The 16,587-nt window shown below is 46.9% G+C and overlaps 2 protein-coding genes across 4 annotated transcripts in view; one reads left to right on the plus strand and one right to left on the minus strand.

Moving 5' to 3' along the window:
- SNCB (synuclein beta) overlaps positions 1-15,684 on the minus strand; it is a 38,536-nt gene extending 22,852 nt beyond the window's left edge. The window contains exons 1-2 of one of the 3 annotated variants that reach the window (XM_083726337.1): positions 15,618-15,684; positions 444-578 (exon numbers count right to left, since the gene is read on the minus strand). In XM_083726337.1, coding sequence (XP_083582463.1) covers positions 444-578; positions 15,618-15,669 — 187 coding nt within the window. In that variant the 5' untranslated portion in view covers positions 15,670-15,684. Of the gene's footprint in view, positions 1-443; positions 579-1,065; positions 1,262-1,652; positions 1,916-15,617 lie in introns of those variants that run through there. The other 2 variants (XM_083726338.1, XM_083726339.1) reach the window with 2 other exon arrangements.
- On the plus strand, positions 3,634-10,341 carry EIF4E1B (eukaryotic translation initiation factor 4E family member 1B). The gene is made up of 7 exons (XM_083726333.1): positions 3,634-4,397; positions 5,937-6,025; positions 7,214-7,309; positions 7,801-7,864; positions 8,152-8,265; positions 9,575-9,714; positions 10,089-10,341. The coding sequence occupies exons 1-7, from the start codon at positions 4,392-4,394 to the stop codon at positions 10,201-10,203; spliced, it is 624 nt and encodes a 207-aa protein (XP_083582459.1). The 5' UTR covers positions 3,634-4,391; the 3' UTR covers positions 10,204-10,341.
- Positions 15,685-16,587: the final 903 nt, after the last annotated feature.

Raw genomic sequence — 16,587 nt, forward strand, 5'->3', positions numbered from 1 at the left:
ACGTGAGATTCTTGGATCACCCAGGGACTGTGCACAGATCTGAAAAACAAACAGAACCCCACAGGTATGCCTAAGAAGGTGATACCTTTTGCACATTGAGGGACTTATGACATCAGAACCCCAGGGGATGGTGGTGCTCAGGAAGGAGGATGCAGAGCATTGCTTTGCAGATACTGCCCCACAGCATCAGACTCCAGATTTCTAGGTTGCCGTCACCCTGTAAATTGTGTCCCTTCACCATTGAGGGGAAGAGGGAGAAATCAAACTGAGGAAGGGATGCCAATTTGCCAGCTTTGAAGGCCTGGCCAGAATGATACAAAAACCCAAGCAACGGGAACCATCTCTCCTCCTTCCCTCCCTCCCTCTAGCAGATTTGTTTCCTCCTGCGAAAGGCGGGCACAGCTAGCAGGGCAGCTCTGCAGCTGTGCCTGCAGCAGCCTTACCGACATAGAGCACGCCTTCCTTGGTCTTCTCCGCTGCCACCGCTACCCCTTCCTTGGTCTTCTCCGCTGCAGCAACGACCCCTTCCTTGGCCTTGGACAAGCCCTTCATAAAGGCATCCATCCCGGCACTGAGCTCTGTGGGGAGGAGACAAGAGACCAGGCAAGATGGCTTCAGCACAGGGCTCTGCTGCTTCCAAGGAAGGGGAATGGTTACATGGACTGCTGGGGAGAAGGAGCTGGAGGGATATGGGCTTTGGAGAGAGATGGAGGAAATCGGGTATGGCTCCGAGGAGGGACCTCCCTAGGCTGGAGCCACAGCGTTCCCAACAGCAAAGCATGAGGGCTGCCCCCTAACTCAACAGCCTCAGGCTCTATCTTACTGCAGCCACAACATCTCAGCTCGCTGTTGAAACAGGCAGGAGATTTCCAGTGCCCAGCGGGCTCTCCCAAGGTGGAAGGCTGGGGGAGCAGGTGCAGAGCCCAGCTCGGTGCCATGGCAAAAGCAACCTTCTGCCCCAGATTCAACAAGTCTGCTGACAGCTGTTAGTGCTGCAAAGGCCGCCGTCACCCTCCATCCTCCTCCTCGGCTGCTGCTATGACCATCCCCATCCTCCCGGCCTACCTCGCCTGCTCTAATGGCTGCAGCTGCTCCCTTCCTGGGCATTTTAACGTGGGGGTGGAAAGCGCCGCTCCTCTTCAGCCCCGTTCCTCAAAAGCATCCGCTCCCGCATCCCCCGAGAGACAGGAAGAGGGAAGAGAGGCTGGGATTTAGCCAGGATTAAAGCCGTCAAAACAGGGATGACTCCGTGTCCTTGAAACCGGGGAGGGGAAGGGGAGGGTGAGGACAGGAGACGCTGCTGCGCTCTCCTTTTCTGTCAATTATTTGGGGTGGGGATTTTCTGGGGTGTGGTGTTCCTATCCAGGAATATAAGCCATCTCTTTTCTCCATCAGTATTCCAATTCCCGTGGGGGGGGGGGGGACCACGCTTGCGGAGATGGTGTGTGGGTAGATATCCCACCCCCCTCCCGAAAAGAGAGATAGCGGCACCGCCGCCCTGCGCACTGATGGAGGGGGGAATTCACCTCCAGGCCAAACCTTATGCCACCGCCCGCCGCCCCCAATCCGATCTCCAGAGGATGCCTCCGATCCCGCGCTCTCCAAAGGGGCGAGCGAGTCGAGGGAGAGGAGCGCGCCCAGGCGCTGCTCACCTGCGATCGGCGATAGCGCTGGACTCGGGTGCGTCTCCGCTGAGGGGGTTCAGATCATTCCGGGCCAGAGCGAGCGAGCCGGCTGGGCAGGGTCAGTGGAGCAGGCGGCGAGGTGCAGCGGGGCAGTCAGGGCAGCTCTGCCATGGAGCAGCTCGGCGGGGAGGAAGAGGAGGAGGAGGAGGTGGAGAAGAGGAGAGCCGAGGAGACGCCGGCGCCTTCGCCCTGCTGCTGCTGCTGCTGCTGCCTCTGCCGCTGAATATTGCAATGAGCCGCCGCGCGCCCTATACCCGCTCGGCGTGGGGATTTCATCATAGCGCGCAACTCGCGCTCCCCGCCCCTCGGCCCTGCCCGGATGCAGCGGCGGGAGCCCTGGCGCTGAGAGGCCGCCGGCCCGCTGACCTGGGGCGGGGTATCCGATAAGAAGGCGCCAAAGGAGCCTTCCTGCCCCGACGCATAGGAGGAGCTGTGGAGCCTGCCGCGTGGCTGATGGCGGCGGTGATTTGGGGAGGTGGGGAGCAGAGAGGAGTCGAGGGCTGGCACGTACAGAGAGAGAGCGAGAGAGAGGCACGTAGTCAGCGGCTCACAGCTAAGAAGGCGGAAGGATGCAGAATCGAAGACCACGGATGATGCCACTTTTCTGGGTTGCCACACAAGATGCGATGTCCCCTTGCTTAGATCGTGGCTTTTGGAAGGGATTGGATACATGGAGGAAGGGCAGCAGTAGGCACTAGTTCACAGGGAGCGTGATGGGGAAAACGGTAGTGGGAGGGCTGTTGTCCCCCCCCCCCCGCAGTGTTTGGACAAAACATATTAGTTATGTATCTATTTATTCCTTAAAGACTAAAATATTCGCCCAATCAAGTGAAAGAGCAAAAGAACAAAGCAAGATTGAGGACTCGGGAACAATGTAGTACATAGGACAGACTGAGAAGAGAAAGTGATAAGGCACTACCTGTTACCACCTGTAATTCCCAGCTAAAGCCACTGCAAGTTATCGTCAATGAATTACAGCCCATCCTGGATAAGGACACTTTCTTCTCTCAGATGACAACATCAGGGGTTCATTCACCTGCTCATCTAATGTGATTTATGCATCACGTGCCAATAACTCTACCTAGGACAAACAGGTCTATGCAAATAATTAAAGGGGCACAAATCTGACATCAGGAAGGACACTACCCTGATTTCAGTCTCTTTAGACACTTGGTACTAACCTAAGTAGTCATCCTTGAATAAAAAACTTCAAAGGGAGGTCACTGAATAACAGTTTACCAAGAAGTTAAATTCTATGTAACCTCTAGCCTGAATTGAACTATAATCCCACTACAGGTGTTTTAATCCCACTACAAGTGTTCATTAGTTTACCACTCCCAGGATCTTTGTGTTACCATCAAGACTGATATATGAACAGTCATTGTAAATAATTTTATGTGCATGAAAGCTTTAACATGCTTACCATTATGTGTATGTGTGTGTATAGGCTCCCTTCCCACTCTGTGATGCTACTCTATATAATGTACCGTATTTTTTGCACCTTAACACTCACCTTTTTCCTTCTAAAAAGTAAGGGGAAATGTCTGTGTGTGTTATGGAGGGAATGCCTACGGGTGGCATGCCTACGGATTTTTCTCCTCTAAAAACTACGTGTGTGTTATGGTCGGGTGCGTGTTATAGAGTGAAAAATACGGGTATATGTGCATTTAATTTCTCTAAGGCATTATTGCTTATATCCTGCTCACTTGTCTTTCTGCTAAGCTAAAAAGGCCCCAAACATTGCAACCCTTCATCAAAGGAAAGTTGCTCCAGCCCTTTGATGATTTTGGTTGTCCTTTTCTGCAACTTTCCCAGCTCTACAGTACCCTTTTTGTGGTGTGGTTGTATCAGAGCTATACACAGAATTCCAAGGTTACTGCACAGATCTAAGTTGTACTATAGATTTGCCAAATACCTCTCCCCCCTCCACCCACACACCAAAATTATCTCCTCTTACAAGCTAAGATTTTAAAGGCCTGATTAGTAAGAAGGAGCCAAGCCAAGTGCACCTGGTTGCAATCTTCAGCAACAGCTGTCCCTTACATTACACAGGCTTTGGAACCACCTATTTCAAAGCATTCTTGGTTACCTATTGGAGGTTGAGCTTTTCATGATACCTTAGTTCCACTGAGACAATCTCTCTGATGGCCCTATATTGTTTGCCTTTTAATTTTGACATGAACACAGTGATCTTGTACAGGGATGGGAAACCTGTGGCCAGCAGTTGTGGTGCTCTAACTCCTGTCCAACATGGCCAATGAACAAGAATGATGAAGATATACGTAGTCTAGCAACATCTGGAGGACAAAAGGCTCCCCACCTCTGATCTAGTGTCTTGAACCCAGTGACTTTTAAGTGACCCCATTGGCCTAAATCAAGGATGGGAAAGTTGTGGTCCTCCAGGTGTTGCTGGACTAAAGCTATCGCTATCCCCAACCTTTGATCATGCTGACTTGGGATGATGGGAACTGGCCTCCAGCAACATCCAGAGGGCCATGGGTCCCTGTTGTGTTCCAGCTGAAAAAGAGAGAAGGGTTACAGTTTCTACAATGGCAGCATTTGAAGGAATGACAAAAGAAAGACCTGGCTCTTTAACAAAACCATTTTCTAGGTTAAAGGCGGTGCTCAAAGGTGCTTTCTATATAAAAAGGAAGCCTGGAGGGGTGGGCTCAGTTATTTTCTTGGAAGGTGGTGGCAGTAGCACTAATGATGGTAAGTAGTAGTTTTCTTTCTGCTGAGGTCTTTTTCTTCTTTCTCCCTAGGGTACAACCCTGCAACTGTGAGGCTGTTGTGTTCCTGAAATATAGTTCTACCTCCAAAGCTCCTTGTTTAGTTTTCAGGGACCTTATTGCTCTTGAAGGGTAGGAAAAGCTAGGCTGGATGTAGTCAAGTGTTTGTTCTGTATGTTGAACATCTTGTCTGATGCAAATTCTGCAGTTCTGTACATGCTTATGTCAGCAAGTTATATTGAATTCAATGAGCCTGAATTCTCTGAGCAAGTGTGCACAGTACTGAGCTTTATGCTGGGATGTGTTCCAGAGTGTCTATTCCCAGTAGAGTGACCACTTTACTTTGGTATTGTGGTGAGCCCCTGCTATAAAACTTGTAGGAGGCCCAGCCATGGCTTGCAGGGCTGCTTCTTCCAGGGCTCCTGTACCTTTAACAGTAGTCTGAGATACTCTTACCACAATGCATTGCATTTTGGGAGGAAAGGGAGTGTCTCCTACAGAATTTCTGCTTGTCATGCAGCTATTAAAGGTACATAGTCCCTGCCAGAAAAAAAGGTGGGGAGTTGTCAATCCTTGGTCTGCCATGTATTGATCTTGGTGACTCTAGTCCCTGGAGAGCCTAAATGTGTCTGCTTATGTATGCAATTTTCACACGGTTGCTCGAGGGCACTGCAAGTATGGCCAAGACTGGCCTGGCTTTAATGCACTTGGCTGTGAAAAAGCTAGGCAATAATTTGCCTAGTTCTCTTAAGGACCCAAAAGCTTCTTTTGGTTGCTCTACTTGGCTTGGCAAGGTCTTCCTCCTTCAAGTTCTTATTCTAAATGTAATGCTGTATAGCATTCTTTGTTTGCCCTGAGAGAGGGCTGTGCAAAACCAATGTGGACAGGAACCTTTGGAGCTGGCAGGGGTGCCCATTTCACCATCACTGCCATCTAGAGTGCGGTAAAGGGCAGAAAATAACATCAGCAGCACTTGATCTCTCTGATCCCGTTTATCAGGCAGCAAACAAGTGCCCTTTTGAATGCTCTGTCCTGTACCCTAGAGCAGGCTGGAGGAGGAGGAGGCAGCTGGTGGACTGTCCTTTCATGTGTAGGGTTTTGATCCCTTTGCCCCAGGTACTGTCAACTATTTACTGGGCCCTAGGGAAGCTGGCTATGTTCCTCCTTGAAGCCAGAATAAAGCTGGGAGCAGCTCCTCTTTCTCCTGTGAAGCATTTTTTCCTGAAAGCGGTGTAAGAATATACTCATTTTCTGAATTCTTGGCAAAACACAGACAATATATGTAACATGAATTTCCTCTATAGAAGTGTGTTTCAGATGAAAATAATAATTTCCCAGATTTTATTGCTGTCCTGAGAGAGATCAAGAGCTCAAACAAAACACATAGCTGCCCCAACTTATCTGGCTTTGCTGTTTGTCCAGCCAGTTGTAGCCTGTACAGGGGACCTCATGCCTGGGGGTGAATGTATACAAGGAGCTTGTAGTGCTGTTGTAATGAATTGTCCACTTTTCCAAACGTCAGGCAAGTCCTCAGGAGGAGCAGTGGATGTGCAAGGCCAAGAGAGAAGAGGGGGCTGTGGAATGCTTCAGCAAGCACCCCCTGCAGAACAGGTAAGTACATCGGGCCAATGGCCCATCTGGTCCAGCATCTTGCTCTTATGGTGGTCAACCAGATGCCTGTAGGAAGCCTGCAAGCTGGGCACGAGCACCACAGCACTCGACCTACCTGCGATTCCCAGCAATTGGTAATCAGAGGCATAATGCTAGCAGAACGCCAAAATGTCTGGATCTCCCAGTGTGCCCGGATCTCCCCTCCAGTGCAATAATGTTAATGCTCACTTTCCCCCTGCTTGTTGATGGCTGCTAACCAAAAAGATCCTGGCAAGGTGCATCCAAATGTGGCCAAGGGAGCTGTGCTATGATACAGCAGATACTCATTGCCAAGAAACCCTTGCTATTTTTGGTTTCAAGGAACACTTCCGATACTACTGTGTGCTTCCATAAATCACTGTTAAACATGAAAAATCATTTACTTTCACCCTGTTCTTGCTTCCTCCTTTTCAAAGGAGGGAGGAGTTGGGAATGCTCTTAAAGAGTCCTCCTGGATCCGATGAAAGGCCTGTCTAGTTTAGAATCTTGTTTACCACACTAGTTAACTAAGATGCCTATAGAGAAGCCCATAAGTTGAGCATGGAGGCAACAGCATCCTCCTTCTGTTGTTGCCTAGCAGATGATTTTCAGGGGGCACATACTGCTTCTGATACTGGAGGTAATGCGTAGCCATCATGAGTAGTCACCATCAATCACCTTATCATCCATTGATCTGCCTAATCCCCTTTTAAAGCTGTCCAAGTTGGTAGCCATCACCTTTTATGGCAGCAAATCCTATGTCTTGTGTAAAGAAGTTATTCTTCTGTCCTGAATTTCCTACCATTCATCTCTTGAAACCACTCCTATTTTATATTCCCTTGCCCCTTCACTGGGAGAAGGAGAGAGAACCTGCATCTGTGTCTCTGGAGAAGTTCAAGAAAATACTCGTTTTACTAATTTATACAAATATTTATATACTGCTGTTCATACAAAAAAAAATCAGAGTGGTTTACAACCCACATCCCACCTTAAAGTTGCCTTATTACAGTGGGTCTAATCAAATGTGATTAGACCTTCCAGTCCAAACAAGCAGCATTCACACATGTGGCAAGATTTGCTGGGTGTTTTGTGTGTACATAGAGCCTCATGCAGGGGAGTGTTGATATTCATAGCTAGTGGCTTAATTTTGCCTTCCATTCATCTCCGTAGGTGGGCCCTTTGGTTCTTCAAAAATGACAAGAGTAAGACCTGGCAGGATAACTTGCGGCTTATCACCAAATTTGACACCGTGGAAGACTTCTGGGCGTGAGTGCATTCTAGTCCTTCCTCTGACAGCTAGAGTCCCTGGAACAGCCTTGCCAGAAGAAGGAAGGCCATTGTGGGATTGAACCAACAGTGGGGAATATTGTGGCCCTCTGGATGTTGCCGGACTCCTCACTCGCATCAGACCCAGCTGGCATGGTCAGGGATGATGGGATCTGGGTTCTCCAATCCATTCACTTTTGAAAACCATGTACTTATATCTGCAGGCTAAACAAGTCCTAAGCAGCACTTGAAAGTTAAAAGTGGTTGAGAGAGATGTGTGCTACAGGGAGCTCTGAATGAACCATAGTTTCCTGTGGTATTTGCCTGAATTTAGTGGAAACTCCTCTCAAGGCAGTTTCCAGGGTGGGCCATCTGCTTTGGGACTGTTCATGCAAGATACCTTGCATCAACATCAGGAGCAGTAGGTTCCTTACACAAGTCCACCCATTCTGTTCTCCTGACATATCTGTCTTCTCTCTTTGAGACTGCAGACTGTATAGCAACATCCAACTGGCCAGCAAGTTGACATCAGGCTGCGACTATTCGCTTTTCAAGGTAAATCCTGATGGTTATTCCTGGTCTGTTAATGCTGCGTGCCTCCTATAGGGAGGGAAACAGGCTCTCAAGTGGTAGTCTTGGGGTTTCTTGTTGTATGGGCTTTCCCACACACCAGAGGGCTACACGTGGCTTGCTGCGGATCTAAGTGCATTTGCAATGTGGTGGACTAAGAAAGCCTTGCAACTTCATGTAGGTGTGTGCGTGTGTGCGTGTGTGTGTGTGTGTGTGTGTGTGTGTGTGTAAGTGTAAGAGCTGTATATACTGAGACCCTCCATTTCCTCCAGGATGGCATTGAACCAATGTGGGAGGATAACAGGAATAAGCGTGGTGGGCGTTGGCTTATCACATTGTCCAAGCAGCAGCGGCATGCAGAGCTTGACCGTTTCTGGCTGGAGACTGTAAGTAGGCAGAACACTTTGTGGGTGCTTCTCCTTTATGAAATGTGGCATTTGCCCTGCTTTCTGGCCATGTTTCTGGGGCTGGGCATCAGTGGTGGAGCTTCATGCTCCAGCACCAGGGGGGGGGGCAGAGAGCAAGCTGGGGTGGGGCTGGCGCTTGTCCTGGGGGCATGGCGTGCCGCCTGCAGGGGCATGGTGCACATTCTGGGGTCGGGGCGCGCCGCCTGTGGGGTCGGGGCGCCCAGCGCGGGCGGCAACAACGATGGCACCCTGGGGATCGTGCTGCTGCTCGGGGCAGTGCACTCCCCCCCACTCCTCTTCCTCCGCCAGTGCTGGACATACAGCACTTCCCATTCTCTCTTGGGCAGGTGGAAGCTGCTCCCCAAAGTGATCCTCCTTTGTTAGTTCCCCTTCTCAGCCAAGGTCTTTGCCCTCCTGCTGCTCTCTAGGTGTTTTGGACTACCAGCTCCCATCACCTGTTCTGCTGGCTGGGGCGGATGGGATTGGTAGCAGTGTTAGAAACTGAGATATGAAATCTAGGAGCTAAATGGCACCTTAAACCTAGGTTATGGGCACAACAACTGAATAGGCACGATTTTTGTTTAATAACAAGAATACAAAGCTGAAAATGAATGAACTGCAGCTAAAATATTATGTCATTTTTCACATGGTGTAGCCCTTCCCCTGCCCACCCCTCTAATATTCTTAAGAGGGTCTCTTCTCCAGTCTGCAGAGAGTAGCTGGAGGTGGGGAGGCAGAAAAAGGTCTTCCTTTTCTTCCATTCTTCAGTTTTAATCTGAAATCTGAGGCACAGTATTATGGCCAGAGGTCAGAAACTGCTTGCACTAATGAAATTCCCTGTCGCAAAATGCGCCTAGAACAATGGGAGTTTTGAACACTGATTTGTAGTCCAAAGCATATGGAGAATGTCAGGTTGGCGAAGGCTGGCTTACTGTGTTCAGGCAACTTGCACCACATGGCGGCATGAGATGAAGGGGAAGAGGAAAGGATGCTTGGCGTTTATCTGCTCAGATGGACTTTCCTATCTACACACACACACACACACACACACACACACACACACACACACACACTCATCCCCAATCCCTCTGATGCCTGCTGGATTTCTGAGCTGATCCAGCTATTCTGATCTTTCCCGAATAGTGTAGCTCTTTTCTTTGGGCAGGAAAACAGCTTCAAGACCCTTATGAGGCAAGAAATATCCCCCACTGTATTTAACCATGGTACATCAAGCAGTAGCTTGCATCTGGTTCCCTGTTCGCTTCATGGGTTTTCCTCTTCTGTGTAGCTGCTGTGCCTGATTGGAGAGATGTTTGATGACTACAGCGAAGATGTCTGTGGGGCCGTCATCAACATTCGTGCTAAGGGGGACAAGATCGCAATCTGGACCCAGGAGGCAGAGAACAGGGATGGCGTAACACATATCGGGTAGCTGACAGACAGTTCCCTTTGTTGAGATGTGTGTGTGAAATGATGAGCAACACACAGGAGGGCTAATGCCAACCACCTTATGTAAGGCAGAGCGTGTTTGTATAATTAAACACCAACAGGATTACTAAGGTGCTTGTGTGTGTGTGTGTGTGTGTGTGTGTGTGTGTGTGTGTGTGTTTGAAGAGTTTGAAGCCTTTATGCATGAGGAATGCCAGCTATACCCTGCAATGAGTTTGTAGGTGTCCATAGCAGCCTAGGGAAAGGACTCTGGTGGAAATGGATAATAGGTGCATACACACTACAGAAGAGAGATGAGCTAAGATAGCCAGCTGTCTTGAGTACAACTTAATTATTATTATTTTCTCTTTCAGGCGTGTTTACAAGGAACGCCTGGGCCTGTCTTCCAAAGTGGTGATTGGTTATCAGGCTCATGCAGACACAGCCACCAAGAGTGGCTCCCTCATGAAGAACAAGTTTGTGGTGTGAAGCCACTATGATAGACCCTTGAAGTTGGCAGGATCTCTGGGGAAGCAGGATGGATGAGTATAGCATGGCATAATACTCCCATGGCTTTTGTTGGCTCTCAACATTATTAAAGAATTGAGGCTAAACAGGTTGTATTCTTTTGGTCCTGAGCTGGAACTTTGGAGGAAACCACCCACTCTTGAGAGTCAACATCCATTTTCTAAGTTTTGTTTCCCTTCCTCTGCGCTGAGAGGATTTGCCTGGAACTGAACTTCGTTGCTAAGTGTGCCATTTGCACACAAGTCTGCTGTTCTTACATGCACCCCTGACACATGGTTGGGATCTTTTTTGATGCTGAGATAGAGGCATGTCTGCAAACCTGAAGATTTTTAGAGCCAAAAAATACCAATCACGAATTCTCTCCCCACACCCCCAGTAGTTGGAGCCTTCTTAGCCTTCAGGTTTCTGAATAAAACAAATGGATTGCTTGGATCACCCTGGTTTTGATGGAAGGAAGACTGACTTCTGCTGCCCCCATAAGGAGAAATGTAGAATGAGTGGCCTACCCATGCTCAGTTATTTCAGATGAGCAACTATGTATTTGCTAAATGCAGGAAGACTTAGGGTCAGTTCTAGTATAAATACTTGTATTGTGGTAGTTTTTAGGTGGGTATAGTCCACAGCATGGGCATAGCCAGGATTTTATTTTTTTGGGGGGAGGACCGACGTGATTGGTCATTTAGTTAAGTATTTCTATTGTTTTACTGCCCCCTGCCCCCCGCTATGCCCAGGGTCTGCAGTAGAGGCTGGTCTGTTAAGGCAGATGCAGCACTGCCCCTCCAGCCTCAGTGTGCCCTTAGCGAGTCACTTCCCTGCTTGCTTCCTTACAAACCAGTCTAGGGGGTAGCAGTGCATGCCAATTCCTTCCTCCTTAGACTCAGTGCTGTCCTTTATTAAACTCAGCAGGAAGGAAATAGGGGCAAAATCAGCTGACTGTCTGTCACTGACTCTGGTTCCACCTGCTGTTGCTTTCCCCTCCTGACCCAATGGGCAACAGCCACCACTGATCTTGATGGAGTCTAATCTGCTGCTGCCAGACTTCAGCCACCAGTCCTTTAGACCAGTGTTTCCCAACCTTGTGCCTCCAGATGTTTTTGGCCTACAACTCCCATCATCCCTGACCACTGGTCTTGCTAGCTAGGGATGATGGGAGTTGTAGGCCAAAAACATCTGGAGGCACAAGGTTGGGAAACACTGCTTTAGACCTCTCTGCAGCCTGGTGCTAACGGGCTGGCCTCTGCTGCAAGCAGGAGCTGCTGAATTAAAAGGATTGCAGGGCCTGCTTCCTGTTCTGAAGCAGCTTGTGAGACTCTTAAGGAGGTAGCACAGCTGACTTGAAAGTCAATGAGGTTGCTTCCTGGGATTAGCCTCTGTAATAAGAGATGATATCAGGCTTGCTCTTGCAACTCAGAGCTGCGGCTACCACAGCACTATCCCATTCATGGCAACTGACAAAGTGAGCAGCAAGATGTCTGGTCATAACTACGGTAGCTCTGGATGGTTCTCTTCAGTGAAAATACCAAGAGCCCAAGTACTTCAACAAAACTATGATGCCTTTGTGTGTTTGATGAGGGGCACTGGGTAACTGTGATATAGGAGGCCCCTTGTTGGGTGTTGTTACTGAGCAATGAGTGTCAATGCAAGAGCAGCTTTATCTTCTGCAGAGGCAGCCTCCTCTGAATATAGAGGTGTGTGAGTAAGGACAGTGGAGGCTGGTGCATTTGGGTGAATGGGTCAATGTCCCACCAACCTTTATCTTACTCCTTTTCCTTATTCTTATTTGCAGTCAGTGCATAGAGGGCCACTCTGTGTGTTACAAAGCTATTATTGCTCAATAGGCATCATAGCAAGTTATAAAATATACTTTAACTGAGTGCTTTTGCCTTAATTGTTCTGTATGAATGATCAATTAAAAAACACCACCACCCATGATCCATAGGCAGCAGGAGTTTGTTGGGTTTATTAGGTTGGATCTAGGCAGGCATGCTTTGAGTGGATCTACTGAAACCAGTGGAAGTTGAGTTGGTAATTATTTGTGTCCTGTTGACTTCAATGGGCTTACTCAGAGAATGACTAAGCCTGAATTCAACCCATAAAAAAATACAAGAAGTTGCTTAAAAGGTTCAGTGATGGCTCCAGGTGCATTCTTCCTCATAAAAAGGAATGTCTCTAAGATGCATCTACAAACAAATCATGTTTTTTGCTTCAAAATTACTGCTTTGCTCATGCACAAATTTAATTGAGTAAAACCTACACAACTAATCAACTAATGCTTCTCTAAGTTGGCCCATGCTAAGGTTGACAACAACTGAATGTTAGCACAGTACATAAAAAAATAGGGAGAGGCAGCAAAAGCATGTATTATGGGTAACTTCAGTTACCAGCAGGCTTAAATGTCAATTCAGGTCATGACATGGATACAATTTCTAGATTCAAAAGGAGATTGTGCTTTGTCACAGTTAATTATAGAAGCAGCAAAAGGAGACGGAATTTGATTCAACTAACAATGGATGCCTGCATGTCAACTCAGAAATGAGCCCCATTTGGTTCAATGGGTCTTACTCTCTCAGGTAAGTGTGATAGGATTTGCACATTGTGGCGGGCAAAACATGGCACACAAGATTTGTGCTAACACACACAAAGAGAGAGGAAAAATAAAAGCTGTGCTGTGTTTCTGAAAACAGAGCACACTTATATTTAGTGTTGTGAGAGAATTTATCCAATAAGAGGATTATGTAATAAGAGATGAAATGATACAGTTAGTGTCACATTCTTTAGACAGCAAAGCAACAGCATAATAGAGCCTGAACACTTAGGCTAATCAAATAGAAATCTGCCAACAGGCAAGCTAAGTAGAATTTTGAAGACCAAATTGGTGGTAATAAAGTAACAAAATAAAAACCCTTTCAGTTAAGGAGGAAGAAGCTGGCCAGAGCTGTTAGATGACAAACATGTAAAAGGGAGTGCTCAAAACAGAAAGATTGGAATAGCAGCCCCTGGTTTTTAGCTTCAGCTAGGGAACTGGGTCTGTGCAGTGTTTCCCAACCTTGTGCCTCCAGATGTTTTTGGCCTACAACTCCCATCATCCCTAGCTAGCAAGACCAGTGGTCAGGGATGATGGGAGTTGTAGGCCAAAAACATCTGGAGGCACAAGGTTGGGAAACACTGGATACAGTATTTGCATCTTATCCTTTTTCTGCTGACCCCTCTCCTTGTTCAAAGACAAGGGTGTAATTTGCTGGATTTTGAAACAGGACATTGTAATATGACTGTATGCTCTTTAAGGACAGCTGCGGAAAGAGCACAGAGAGTTCTTCAAATAACTAACCAAAAGAAGAAAATCAAAACCAAGGGAATCACTAAACAGGAGGGTGTTGGTTTTGAGGGCCAAGACAAAAACCCTAAATGAGGCGCTTCTGAACCGGAGGCTTTGAGCTTCTCAAGCAGCCTTGCAATTTGCCATGGGAAAATTGTGTGAGTGAAAATGGTAGCAGCCTCCATACCAGAACACTTTGTGTTTAGGACAGAGCCTGGTCTTGGAGATTCTGTATGTTTGGCTTTCTCATCTGTTCCCTAGTATATATTTTTTTAAAAGTCAGCACATCTTTAACACTGCAGGCAATGGAACAGCTACGCACACATTCAGACCCTGTGCCTCAGTTGTGAGTTAAATGCAAGGTTCAACAATGTCTGTTAAAACATAAATGGAGGTAGCTTTGTTTCATGGCAAAGTGCCAGGTGTTAGTCAATGACAGAAGAGAAGGATCTGGGTGAGTCCAGTTGTGAAGTTCTGAGGCTGGGCTTCTACTCCCAGTCCTTTTTTAAGAGAAGCAAATGTAAATAAAAAATAAACTTAACCTAGGATGTGGATACAGAGAAGTATTTAAAACGACTACTGTCTCAGATAGTGTCTGGCCACATTGGTAAATGTGCATTGGATATGTGTCCCAGGGAAAAGCCTTATGCTTCTGCTCCCCCATTACAAAATTAGGCATATTTGCATGCTTGAAAAATCCTATCACTGGAACAGAAGTGCTAACTAGACTAAGGGTGTTTGAATTTCATGCAACAAGTAGCTAACATTTATTAAGATTGATTGCATATTTTATCATCTAGACAGGAGAATGCTGAGTGATTCCAGCAGAACTTCAATAGCTTTCACTTTATCATCAACCTGAGCCTTGATCAGTCCATGCAAAAGGTTGACTTTTTGGACACTGCAGTGTAATTTCCTAGTAGACATACAAGCACCACCTTATATTGATCACGATACATACCTACATGCTTTCAGCTTTCACCCAGAGCAAAATCCACTATATACAAATCCACTATATACAATTGTATCTGTTCAGATGCACAAGATTCTATTTTTTAAATCAGGTGTCCCTCTAACTATGATCCCCACCCAATGAAGAGGTAAATCAGAACAACAAGGGCAGACATAGGAATAACTTAATATAAAACCCAGAAGAGAAAATGCCAGGACACCAGTTCTTATCTCTGACAGTTCTTAGCTGAAACCACTCAAATGTATAATTGATGATCTGCAGCCCATTCTAGAAAATGACACTCTCCTCTCACAGGCCTGAGGTGAGAAGCCTGTACTTGCTTATATACAGTGTTAGAAACTAAGATATGAAAGCTAGGAGCTAAATGGCACCTTAAACCTAGGTTATGGGCGCAACAACAGGATGTCTAGACGCACTTTTTAAAATAACAATAATACAAAGCTGAAAACGAATGAACTGTTGCTAAAATATTATGTTCATTTTTCACATGGTCTAGTCCTTCCCCTGCCTACCCCCTAGTAGTCTTAAGAAGGTCTCATCCATTCTTAAGAGAGTACTGGAAGTGAGGATGTAGAAAAGGGTCCTATTTCCTTCCATTCTGAAGTTTTAAACTGAAATCTTAGGCTCAGTACTGTGCCCAGAGCTCATAAACTGCTCGTTCGAATGAAATTCCCTGTCACAAAATGCACTGAGAACAATGGGAATTTCGAACACTGTTTATATACAGTCCACTGCAGAGGAGCCAAGTCTTAGGGGCTGTGGGGGCTTCAGCCCCCACAATAAAATATTTGAGGGGATCAGGCCCCCACAAAGTTGATGGACATTTACATTCAAATGGTGTGTGTGCTCTGCATCATGTGATTGATTATGCAGGGCGGGGCCTACCTGAGCCTCCACAATATTTTATTCAAGTTGGCACCTCGGTCCCCTGGTTTAAAAGAGCTACTTGCCAGCAACAACAGGCCATGTGACATATGAACACAGGGACCAACTCTTGTAGCAGACCCAGATGCTAATTCTGTCCCCATGTGTTTACTCTGGCAACACCATTAGAGCAGGTAATAATGTAATCAGGGGTTTATTTACCTGTTCCTGTTCTTATGTTACAATTGCCATTGCCAGCAATGTTCTTCTGCATTCTACAGAGGGCAAGCAGGTCCGTCTCTGTGCAAAGGAACAGATGGGAAGAAATCTAACATCACAAATGTCAACATTTAAAAAATAAATAAATGGTGGACCAACATTTCAGCATTCCCAGGACACACTCTGTAAGTGACTCTTAGAATGGCCATCCTGGAGCAAAGAAACTTCAAAAGGAGAATGAAACATGAAGCTGCTGAAACGCAAGACAGCAAGTTGTTCAGTGCTATCACTTGTGGACTGAACCGAGACAAAGGATTCTTAACACAATTTTTGTGCTAATTGGCTTACCAATGCGACAATGCATGTGTTATCAACAACACAATTGTGACCAGAAAGTAAATAAGAAGAAAAAGGAAATAGGTTATGTGGAAAGGGGAGCTGCTGAAAAGGAACATACCAACCACTGACAACACAGCGCTGCACTGCGCCTGCCACCTTGGTTTGGACAATTTTGAAGTTGATAGTACAGTGGATTTTAAATGTTTTTTTTTGTGTTTTTTTTCTTGCATTTTCTGGTTGGTGAAAGAACAACTTTACTTAACCAAGTGAGCAGAATGCCACTTGGACGAGGAAGATGTCATAGAAAGGTAAAGGTACCCCTGACCATTAGGTTCAGTCACGGACAACTCTGCGGTTGCGGCGCTCATCTCGCTCTATAGGCCGAGGGAGCTGGTGTTTGTCCGCAGACAGTTTTTCCAGATCATGTGGCCAGCATGGCAAACCAGAGCAGCGCACGGAAATGCCGTTTACCTTCCCGCCAGAGCAGTACCTATTTAACTACTTGCACTTGACGTGCTTTTGAACTGCTAGGTTGGCAGAAGCAGGGACCGAGCAACGGGAGCTCACCCCGTCGTGAGGATTCGAACCGCTGACCTTCCGATCGGCAAGCCACCCGTGTCCCACTTAGATGTCA

This window comes from Podarcis gaigeae (assembly GCF_964106915.1).
Source record: "Podarcis gaigeae genome assembly, chromosome: 2".
In the NCBI taxonomy this organism is placed as follows: Eukaryota; Metazoa; Chordata; class Lepidosauria; order Squamata; family Lacertidae; genus Podarcis; species Podarcis gaigeae.